General features: G+C 40.8%; 1 protein-coding gene across 1 annotated transcript; it reads right to left on the reverse strand.

The window, feature by feature from the left end:
• Window positions 1–3,343: 3,343 nt before the first annotated feature.
• On the reverse strand, window positions 3,344–5,835 carry LOC101855354 (lectin ADEL). Its single transcript, XM_005102952.2, has 4 exons — window positions 5,744–5,835; window positions 4,972–5,187; window positions 4,355–4,576; window positions 3,344–3,646 (listed from the first exon to the last, which is right to left on the reverse strand). Exons 1-4 carry the CDS (start codon window positions 5,799–5,801, stop codon window positions 3,429–3,431), a joined length of 714 nt encoding a protein of 237 aa, XP_005103009.1. The 5' UTR covers window positions 5,802–5,835; the 3' UTR covers window positions 3,344–3,428.
• Between the last annotated feature and the right edge of the window lie 6,662 nt (window positions 5,836–12,497).

Genomic DNA, 12,497 nt, shown 5'->3' on the forward strand with positions numbered 1-12,497 from the left:
TTTCTCTCTCAGCATATATTCACACTATATTTTCATATATACTCATTTCCAAAAGAAACTTGACATAAAGAATAGTGTTAAATAAAAAAGAAACCATTGCAAACACAGGGACAAAATTTTACATATAAAAAGAAGAAGCATTTCTAGATTTGAAAACCTGTATTTTAATGCACATAATACACACGTGGTGCTTCAAGCCCCTCCTGAAATGATTAGGTCCAAATTCAAAAAGTCAGAAAATGTGCGTTCTTCCACCTAGAAACTTTACATTGACATAGTAATCCTAAGTTATGGTTTTCGAAATTCATAGCAAAATACTGGTCAAATCTAAAGCATTTCAAGTTATGTCCGAAAGGTCGGCAGGATTAATATCGTGTGTGACCACCGCCTGCAACAACGACGGCGCGGCAACTGCGCCTCGTAGAGTTGACGATGTTGGAAATTTGATGTTGTGGGATAGCGTTACAAGCGTTGGTTAGGCTTTGAATCAACTGAGCGTTGTTCTGAGGAGCGGCATTCATCTCTTGGTTTTGAGGCCCGAGAATATCCCACACATGTTCAATCGGGTTTATGGCGGGAGGTACTACTGGCCAGGGATGGATGAAACCGAATTGTTTGTTGTGCGAGGTAAGCTTGTGTCACCCTGGCACGATGGGCTCGAGCGTTGTCCTGTTGTAAGGTGTAGCCTGGATGGTCCCTGCACAAACAGTGCCCCATGTGGTTACAAAATGGTGGCTACGTAGTTGGCGCTATTCTGTGATGTCGGAGCATGTACCAGTGCCTTCCTGTGGTCTGTTGTGATTCCGCCCCAGACCATCACCTGCCCATATCCCCGGTTAGGGATTTCATGTACACACTGGTCAGCAAACCTTTCATTTCGATGACGATATACCCGCACTCGACCATCGTAGCGACCTAGGACAAATCTAGACTCATCCGTGAAAAGGACCTGAGAAGAATACCTGTATGCTCACTGGTTGCTGTTGCGGCAGAGTTCTGGCTGTATGCGAAGCAGACTGGAACTTGTCCTTCAGGTGGGTAGAGCAGATATACCGATCCTGTGCCGGGGTGGTTACCCGCGGCCTCCCTGATCTTGGCCGGTCTCTTGTACTTTCTGTGTTCATGTACCTGGTCTGCAGACTGTAGATGGTTTCTTTGCTATAGTTAAAAATCCTTGCCACATCCGTCATGGGAACGCATGCTTCGAGATACCCTACAGCCTGCCCCCGCTCGTCTGCACTGAGACGCGGCATGGTTGAAAGTCGACATTTTTTTAGATTTCCGAAGCTCGCAGTTCAAATACAAACGATATTTTCATAAACCTTTTACACACCTTTTGTAGGTTTTGAAATAAGCTACACATTGATAGCAAAGACAACACAGAAAACTCATGCTTAAAAGAATAACAAGTTAAAAAATATGAAATAATACTAAACATACAGAATTGATTGATTGGGTAGATGTTTTACGGCACTATCGACACCATTTTGGTCATTTAAGCGTCATCAGGTTTCACCACTACAAAATCAGACGTGTTTTTAATAAAGAGTCTTTCGGAGCTCGCAACCGCAATCGATCACACTATCTATTATGCTAAAAAGACGAACAAACATTTATAAAAATATTTTGTAAATATGGAAAAGGCTTATTTACATTTGTATATACAATACAAATTTCAGTGCATGTATATATACACCGTATGTATGTATACACCGACAACGACAATTATATATTTTCGCATTGTATTAAACAGTCCAATTTCTTTTATATAACTTAAAATTCTTCTAGGCTCTATGATGTCAAAAAGGGTCTTAACATCTTTACATTTAAAATATTTCCCACGGACATAATTAAAGTCGACACATTCCATTAGGATGTGCCGAACTGAAATTTGTTGCACGCCACGCAAAAAGGAGCTTCCTCACCTTCGAGCAAATGTTTGTGCGTGACGTGCGTGTGTCCTATCCTTAGTCGGGTAAAAATTACTTTTTCTCTTCGTGATAGAGATGGTGGTTTTCTGGGAGTAAGTTTCGGTTGAATGTAACGGAGTTTGTTATGTATTTGTTGATTCCAAATTTGGGACCAGGAGGATGTGATGTGTTCTTTTACTTTTTGTTTCATGTCAGAGAAAGGGATTTTACTATTTTTGTTTTCAGGTAGTTTTAGAGATTCTTTGGCAAATTGGTCAACGGCTTCGTTGCCATCAATGCCTACATGGCTTGGAAGCCAAGCTATTGTAATAGTTTTTCCAGACTGATGTAGAAAATGCAGTTTAATGATAAGTTTCAAAATTCCTTTGTCGGAGGTGTCAGAGCGCTCTAAAGATTTCAGACAAGAGACCCCCTGTACCATATACAGGGCAATTTGACCGCGGCAAGGTACGGGAATGAAATCCTGCGTCCCCTTGCTGTTCCTCTCTTTCAACAGATTGGACTACAGGCTGTACTGCAGGACTACAACGCCCCGCCACATTGCGCACGCATGGTGGGGGGACGTCCTACAGCAGCGAGCTGTCACCTGCATGGACTGACCAGCTTGTAGTCCGGATTTGAACCCAATAGAGAACATTTAGGATCACATTGACCGGTAAATAAGGAACAACCACCCTCCTTCAACAACTCTTGGGCTACCTTGTCCAGGAGTGCAGAACCTACCCCAACAAGCTCTCCGAAGGCATGTCCTGTCCATGTGTCCACGCTGTGCCGAGTGTTTGATCAAGGGGAGTGGCTACATCCACTATTGACAATGTTCATGAACTAAAGCTTTTCAGACTTGAAATCCGACCAGTGTGACTGAAACTCATTTTACATGAACTTTTCGTTGTTGAAATTTGAAATTGTACACACGTAATCTAGAGAGCTGAAAGCATCTTGTGAAAAAAAGAATAAATTCGGTTAAACTGTTCTTCAGTTATCTTTCTTTGAATTTTTGTTCCTTGACTTTTTTGTGCGAGTTTACATGTCCTATGTGAGGCCGGCCTTACTTTCCTCTTTTAAGGTAGCGAAGGGGGGAAAAGAATCTGCCTCGATTCTTTTTTTTTTTAAACCGTACCTGGCATAATATATGGGTTCTCCTATCGAAGTGTACAATTGAAATACAGCTGTCCTTAGTCTGGCAAGAAGGGGAAGGAAGAACAAATGTCTCAATTTTACTCGGGAGACCATTAGGAGGAGAGAGCGACAAGGACCAAGATGTCCGATAAGAAAGGCGCAAACCACGTTACATCCATCAAAGATCTATCATTTCCTCATAAAACAAGTGTCACAAAAGTCGTCCCACTCCCAATACTTGAGCGTTAGGAGGCGTCGGCCAACGTAAAGTGAAGAAATACAAACTACAAAAAAATTGTTTCCAATAGCTTTTTAATTCAACAAAATTGGTCAGTGGAATATTCACATGTCAGTGGAACATTCACATCTTAAGAAAGCTTAAGGGGAATAATAGCTTACGCTAAAGTCAGCTCTGCAGCCATCGCTGACCCACATGGTATTGGCCACAAAACCATAAGTGATTCCGAGAGTGCAGGGGGCCGCGGACTGTTGCTTGGCCACTTGCATGAAGTAGATACAGGAGGCGGAGGGGAGAATCTTGGTGGCGTACTTGTAGTTCCAGCTGCTCACGTTTACTGTAGTGGTGCTGGTGGCACCTGGAGACCGTAGATGGAGTTGGTCATTAGATCATTTAGTAGTGGATAGGACGGAGAGTTTGTTAAGTAAAAGTTTTACGGCACTAGCAATAATAAGGTTATAAAAATGCCGAAGGTCAGAAACTACTAGACAGCGAGGAGAGAAACAAAGGGAGATCAGGATGAGACGTTTGATGGGAAAGGAATAAATCAAAGCACCCGCCAACAACCCACTAGGACTGACAATATTTTGAAAAAAAAACAGTCACGTCTCTTTAAAGCAAAGAGGAAGGAATTAAAATATACAGAGTATAAGATGTACATCTACTCAACAAACAAAATCGTTTGAGTAGGCGTTTTACGGTATCTGTTCTGTTTTTACATTTCATAAAGCGATTCCTCCTTTCTTGAACTTTTAAAATCAGCAGAACGTGCTAGGGATTAAAGTACAAGCCAAAACACTGCAGTTCTAAATAATCCAAGATAAACTGCATATAAATGCAAGTCATGTGGGAACTTGAACTCTCAGTTCGTACGTTTCTAAAAAATAAGATTTCTTTTCCCTGCAACAAAGGTTACAAAACAAATACATTGCTTTTTGTCAAATCTTAAGACCCTGTTGGTAGCAAAGTGTACAAATGTCCAAACATTGCATTCCTAGTTTTTACAGGTTTTCTCCTTACATCTCGAGCGAAGAAAATGCGTTTGTTTAACTGGCGTCACACCTACCTTTAACATAACAGATATTGAAGTCGGCACGGCAACCGTGATCCACCCACACTGTGGAGTTCTGATTGTAGAAGCCAAAGGATTTATCCAGATCGCAACTGGCCGCGGACTGCCGATCTTCAACGGTCATGTCAATGAACAAAGCAGCTCCGGCCACCTTCTTCTCGGCGTACTTGTAGTTCCAACTTTCCACCCTGAGTACTTGGCACTCCGTCGGCCTCACTAAGGAGTAAAAAAAACGAGGTGATTGACCAAGAAACCCCCAAAACGGACATTCTCTGAAAATATGGAAACATTTCATTAAGAGATACGGTTTAATCAAGGTTCTCTCACAATGGAAGCATGTAGGAAAAGCAGTGAACAAAAAAGAAAAGCATTTGTCTGAAGGAACAATAAAATAGTCGGTACATTCATTTTTTATTTCAGATATAAATCTGTGTCCTAAAGATTTGGGAAGTTGGTTGGGGCCGAGTAGTTGGTTGGGGCTCTGGTGGGACTTGGTCCTATACTATTAAATAGGTCTTTATCCCAGCTTTGCCTTTTTCGTGGGTTGTCACTCTCGTAACACTTATTCTTCGAGCCCTGTGACACTGAGTTGCAAGGGCAGTAAAACTCACCTGGGAGGTAGCAAACGTTAAAGTCAGCACGACAGCCGTGATCCACCCACAGGGTGGCTTTCTGGTAGCCGAATGATTCACCCAGGGTACACGCAGCCTCGGACTGCTGATCTACGACCGTCATGTTGAGGACATACAAAGCATCTTGTACTGTCTTCTCGGCGTACTTGTAGCTCCAACTTTCCACCCTGATTACACCACACACACTCTGGTCCTCTGGGGGAGTTAGGAATATGGCAAAGAAAGACAGCAATGAAAAAAACCTCGAACATTTCTGAAGCATCAAAGATAGTGTTTTCGCAATCAGAGTTATTCTTGTGTTCCCGAGAAAGAAAAGCAAATAGGTTTTGCGTGAACGTTTGCGCCAATTCAGAGCCATCCATCCATGGTATGATATAACATTCTCTCAGTTATAAGGAATAAGACTGCGTTGTGCTAACTGTCTTCGGAGCAGTGCAGAAGTTATTTAATAGTGGACATAGCCCTCGACGGATTTCCTCTTGCTAAACATTGATGGGTTTCCTGCCATCTCGTTCTAAAATAGCTTTGATAATATATTGGTAGCTCAACAATAAAGTTGGTGTGTGCAAGGTATACCCTGAAGTAGAAATTGTTTTTTTAACCACATTTACAAAGATTTCTGTAAATATCTGTTCTTGGCACTTACATGACAAAAATTGAGTAGACACTGTCGTAAAACACCTACCGAAATCAATCAATACTAAAATGACTTACGGCACGTTAAAGTTCTAGTTTCGCAAAAACTACTCACGGCTTGCTTGTGTCGCAGCCAGGACGGAGAAGAGGACGAGGACTACAGCGATGTTCATCTTGTCTTGTGCGTGGAGCTTAGTGCAACCTCAGAGACTGCTCGCGGTTTTTATTCAAAAAGCAGTCATCCGGTGTCGACATATTTTTTCACCAGAAAATGGAAAGTGGTATTTTTGACACCGAAATTCTCAACCAGTGAAAGTTTTCGTTGAAAGTGTTTTGCACCTGTGTTGACAGTCTAGATCTTTGTGGAAGTGGGCTACTTTCACTACGTCTGTTATGGCCAATCAAGAGGGGGTACTCGATAAAAAAAACTTCAGCATGTTGGAACTGAACTCCTGTTGTTCACCAAAGAACCAACCCACCACCCCACGTTTGCTTGTCCAGTAAAAGTGAAGGCCACAGAGAAACTTAAAAAAAACCCCCAAAAACCGGAACGTGTCACCAGACATTATTTGATACAGTTAGCATCAGAAAGTAGAACCTGATCGCTTGGAATGATGGTAGTATAATTCACATTTTGTTTATAACTGAAATACTAATATGGGAATTAAACTCAATTCTTTAGTGTGCGTCGACAAGACGCTCAATCGCTACTTCACAGATACTAGTAGCTGCAATGCCATTGATTTGACAATTGCAAAAACTCGAGACACGTGATAAATGTGACTAAAGCCACTCACTCTCGGTGTCTGCATTTAATTTTTTTTCCCAAGTACTCGTTGGATAAACTTTTTTGGAGCTAAAAACGAAGCTCATCACCGTGAAAACTTTTTTTGAAAAAAGAAAAAGTCCCACGCTTTTTGGATGTTGCAATAAACAGACGCGTGTTATTGTTTTAAGGAAAAAACGCTGTTTCCCAAATTTCAGCTTTGTAAAGTAAACAAACAAGACAATAAAAATTATATTAGCGACCCTCAAGGTCGTCAAACATTATGCACTTTTCATTTCGTCCTTGTCTGTCTATCTGTCTGTCTGTCTGCATGAATAAATTCATAGGTTGGTGAGTAAACGCTGATTATGAAAACAGATAGATAGATAGATAGATAGATAGATAGATAGATAGATAGATAGATAGATAGATAGATAGATAGATAGATAGATAGATAGATAGACCGTGACCTCTAGACCACGAGAGCCCCTTGTGTGTGTGTGTGTGTGTGTGTGTGTGTGTGTGTGTGTGTGTGTGTGTGTGTGTGTGTGAGTGTGTGTTTGTGTGTGTGTGAATAATGTACATTATACATAAAATAGTAATAGTAATAGTAATAGATTGCATTTATATAGCGTTCTATCCCATACTAGTATAATCTCTGAGCACTTTACACCAATCACAATCACTCACACAAGAAAAAATATTTAAGAAAAACAAGAAAAACCAGTTCAACCACATGAAGAAAATTTCCACAATCATACATTAACTATATACATGAAAGGGCAGCAGAAAAAAAAATCAGCACTTACTATAATTAACAATTAAACAAATTATGAGTCTTGAGAATTTGCTTAAACCTATTAAAATGTGTTGTTTCTCTGAGATCCTGAGGCAAGTTGTTCCAGATACATTTATAAATACATAAGGGGGATTGGAGGGAGGGGGAGCTCTCTTGGTCTAGAGGTTACGGTGTTTGCCTCTCATTTAATAGGTTCGAAACCTGACATCAATGGACATTTTTCTTCTCTAACATTAATCTACTTTCATTTCCTTTCCTGCTCGCTAACATCGTTCTGTCGTCTGCTTTCGTCTACATTCACTACACTCGTCCCTACCTCTTTTTCTTCATCCTCTGGGCTCCAGACTCTTTCTGCTCTCCTACTTTGGCTCCTTCTTGGTGCTGTATTTCAGCCACAGCCGTGATCATAGGAAAGGCAAGATCAAACCCCTAGCCTTCTCGGATAAGGGCTAAAATTTCTCGGAGGTTTCGTGTGCAAGAAGAGGAATGTGTTATGAGATCATTGGTGTGAGGTGGGGGGAGGGAAGTAGTCGGCTACTTCTACCTTGAGCGTTCAATCAACAAGGCTGTTGAAATGTTCTGGTAATCTTTTGAGTCTGAGTTGATGATTAGTTGGCATGTGTACATGAAAAATAAATCATTACCGTTTTGTTGCACAACATCGCCATTTATAAGGAAAACGGCATCTTTTTACTGGGAAAGCGAAGTTGATTTTTTTCAAGTTTTAGAAAAGAGTTTTACTGCATTACTGCACTAGCAACACGCACAGGGCATATAAATGCCGAAGATTAAAAGTATTATTAGATACCAGCTTACAAATAAAAAAGGAAAATGGATGTTTGATAGGAAATAAGGAACAAACTAGGGCCTACACCAGAGCACGCGCTAACAACACTTTGTAGCAAAATCTAGAACCCGGGCGGTGCTACTGACTGAAGTGTCTTTAGGCCAATCCCAGAAGGGGGGGGGGGGCATTAACATGTTTTTATGCTCAGTAGAAATGTAAATGTGCTGATTCATCAATGTCATGCTCATAACTGTGCTAAACTTTAACGGGGAATTGCTGCTTTTTCTTTCCTAAACCTTACTATCGTCATTTTTCTCTACTTCTTGTGAACTGCTATTTCCCGGGTGCCTTGATAGTCGAAGTAGACTATGTCTATTGAAGCTGGACAAGTGAGCAGAGTAAACCTGATTCCCTGTATGGACTTCTCTGTTGACATCTACACCTTGGCGCTCATATGACCTCATGCATTTGTGAGCGCTGTAAAAACTCTACTAAAAATAATTTAAAAATCTAGAACACTTAAATTGTTATAAGAAACATAAGAAAAAACAAACAATAATTTTATTGTGTTTCAGGGACACCTTCTCAGGAAAGGCTAAACACGAATTTACTCCCAAACGTTATTTTATTTGTAGCATTTTGTTCCCCACAGCTCCTCTCCACTGCCTATGAACCTTTCTGTGTTCCATTCTAAGACATGACACCCCCCCCCCCTCTCATTCTCCCCAATCACTTATCTCTCTGGGGATAAATACATGGTGATCCCAAAAAATTTAAAACTTCTTTTCTGAATATCTCCAACAGACATTGTTCTAGAATGTTGTGATTTGGAGCAGACATGATTCACTCAAAAGCAATATTGTTTGATAAAATAAATTCATGGGGAAGAAATTAATTTTGTTAAACGGAATTGGCTTTAGGAAAAAAAAAACCACACCCATAAACGCAACGTTCACTAATTGTTAAAAATTTTTCTAAAGGAAGTCTGGAAACGATCTTATTCTGGAATTCCTAGCAGCAGTGTACTACATGCCCTCCCTTGAACTCAATGTGTTGTTTGAAATGTTCAATGGCGGCTAGACACGAGGACCCGCTTAATTCATCATCATCCAGTGCCAGATCTGCGACAGACACCGGCGATCATGGTTCTCCATTTATTCCTTTGCCCGGATGCTCTCAAAAAAGCTACGTTTCCCTGAGCTTTCCCTGTTACCCATTTGTTTTGGTTACCTAAGTATGTTGTTCTGGGCCTTCCCCTGCCTCGTTTGCCCTCAATTTTGCAAGTGAGAGCTAGGTGTTCAAGACCCTTATGTCCAGTGGCGGCTCGTGGTTTATAGAACTGACCGGCCATCATTCACAAAGACTCTTTCTTCCTTCTCCCCACCCCCTTCCTTCACAACACACACACAGACACACACACAGACACACACACACACACACACACACACACACACACACACACACACACACACACACACACACTCATACACATTCTCTCTCTCTCTCTCTCTCTCTCTCTCTCTCTCTCTCTCTCTCTCTCTCTCTCTCTCTCTCTCTCTCTCTCTCTCTCTCTCTCTCTCTCCTCATTTTATACCCCTACTTTCGCCATCGTCACCCCCTCCCCCACTCTCACACACACACCACTGTAAACATTATAATATAATGTGAAAGAGCTGAAATATGGTAGTGTCAAGAAACAATATTATGATTAAAGTATGATAGAAGTTACTGAGTTAACAGAAACTGACTTGAACGGCATAGAAAAAGAAACACTACTAGAGTCTATGCTAGAAAACAAACTGAAAGTGAGAAGCACAATAAACTGCTGGTCATGGCCTCCGGTACTTTTACCTTCTACACACCCACACACAATATCGACGTGCACTCGACTTGTAAATATGCAATAAGAACAGTGCTGTATGATGGCAAAAAGTCAATTGATACTGTACCAATGACGCTGTCCAATGCAGATTAAGTCTACGATCAGATACTATAAAAAGCTGGACAAAGTTAGCACACAACAGTTTTCCATCATTATGTAACCAAACGTTCTTCATCACACTTCTCAGTTCTAAGAACACTGTTGTAACAAAGTGGGGAAGTGTGTCAAATGCTAATTATAGAAATTGGTGTCTAGCTGAGGTGACGATGGATAAGGGGAGCGAAGGAAGGGGGTAGGCCCTTTGTTTTTGGCCCAGACTGACAGCCGATCGCTCCTATCGCCCTAGTTATAATTCTCCTTATATATCTTCACTAGACGATTCCTCTCTTCGCCGGCTAGACTCATATGGGCCAGGTACGTTATTAGTGGGGAGAAAGCGATGAATAGTCACCAAACACGAACCAAAGGTGGCTAAAAATTCAATAAACAAAAAAGATTAGTGCCATGCTGACAATAAATGTTTTGATGATAGTTAGAGAAAGGCTGAATGATAAGTACATGTATTGCTGATGAAATATTTCATTTGTCTGTGCTGCTCAAGACTCAAGACAGTCTCATTACCGATTTTGTAAGCACCACGGAGGCCAACTTGGCAATCAAGGGATGTTTATATTCGCTCTTTGTAGCCTCAGGGCAGTCGATGGATTTGTCCACCCGCCGTGTTCGTTTGTCCTCGTACGAAGTTCCGCGACGTGACGGTTTGACTGACGCGAGACGATTTAAAGTTACGAGCCGGTGCGATAAACAAAGGTGACGGAATGAGGCTCTGTCGCGACAAAACAGCAGTGAATCCCACTTGTCTATTTGAACGCCTTCAAATCGGCAAGGTGCTTTTTGAAAATTGATATATGTTTTTTCGGATTTACTTAAAACTGAAAGAAAATCATCATCAGCAATAAATCTCTAGTCAACACTCCAGCTGACAAAACTTTGACCGCCACCGCCGGTCTTGCCCAGTTAACAAACCGCCCCTGCTTATGTCTATTTATGTGTCCCAAAAACTGTATTTATCGTTTCCTAATTGTTTTTAACAATGAGCGACCCACGTGGGCTTCATCAAGGTGAACTTAACTATAAGTGTTTAAAGCCACACACACTGTAGATATTCAGTATGAAGTAGCTTCTAGAAACAATAGAGTGCGTGTTGCCTATTGACAGCATTTTTGGAGTTAACATATCCTGAAATATGAAAATGGGATTTGCACTTAATCAAATGTCAGACAAAGTCCTTTTGGTTTCCACAGCTTATGTTCAAATTTGAAACGGAAAAACTTCAGCATGGAGGAAAATATTAACAAAAAGAGTTATAAAGTAATTGCTGTTTTTTAATCACCCTGTATTCGTCCTCGTATTATGAATTCCAAAATAGAAGTAACTTTAATGTCATGCATGTTTACCTTCAAAAAAACTAACGTGTTGATATTTTTTGTCGTCACAATCGAATCCGATTTAGTCGGAAGCAAGTCCAAACATTAAGAGGGGGAAAAAAAGAGACAGGAATTGGATAGCTTCCTTGCTGGTTCTTAAATAATATCAATGTCTCGAGGGATAGGGTAGAAGTTCAAGTTCTTGAATTGTTATTGTTCCCCCCTAAGGAGTGTATTCCAGTTTAGTATACTTAGTGCGAATATAGAGAGCCATAACAGCAATTTAAAAAACCCAAACAAATCACACACAAAAATCAATATCAATACTGATCAGTTAAAAATTGATAGAAGTCATCGTGGAAAAGCTGGGGAGTCTATGTTCCATAGTTGAGGAAATACTGGACAATAAGTTGCGCCACAAATATTTGACTGTATTATTGTAGCGTTCTGCAGCCACCCACAATGCTAGGTAGCTATATTGTCCTTCCTCAATATAACGCTCCAGGTCATTAGCACTGTGTATTTGATTCACTACGTACTAATTCCTGAGAAGACCATAATACCCTTGCTGAGAAAAAAGCATATATATTTGGCAATCGATTCTTTTGTCTAAAAACATGTATTTATAGAGGGTTTCAATATGATCAGGAAAGTTCAAGGACGTGTTTGTTGTGTGGCTCTTCGCGAAAGAGGAAACAAAAATTAATAATGCAGTGAAGTGAGAATATACCCCAACCCCCACTTTACCCCACACCCAAAAAAATATCCAAACCTCAAGATGATATCAAATGAAGGGTCTTTGCTATGGGGCCTGAGTTGTAGCCGATGGGTTGAGGGTTCGATCCCTAGTTCAGCAGGTTAGGGTGTTGTCCAGATAGGAAAGTTCTTATCCCTTTTCCCCCCTCAGTTCATTCTGTTGAAAGTGGCAACGAGATAGTCGAACAGATTAAAGAGGACTTTATGTCATTCACACCACTTTGTACTTGGAGGTAGCGGGGGTGTGAGTATATGTCATGTGCAGGCGCGGTTCGTTCATAGAGCACGGTCGTGAGTTGCCGCCCAAAATTGTTTAATGTTCTATTACGTAAAACACCCACAATAATAAAATAAAAGAAGCCAGAAACAAACACTAACCAAATATTATATCAAAACAAGGTCCTCACTGGCGCCATAACTGTTATTTCTGTGTCTATAGCACCGTAAAACAT

This window comes from Aplysia californica, unplaced genomic scaffold (genome assembly GCF_000002075.1).
Source record: "Aplysia californica isolate F4 #8 unplaced genomic scaffold, AplCal3.0 scaffold00351, whole genome shotgun sequence".
NCBI lineage: Eukaryota > Metazoa > Mollusca > Gastropoda > Aplysiida > Aplysiidae > Aplysia > Aplysia californica.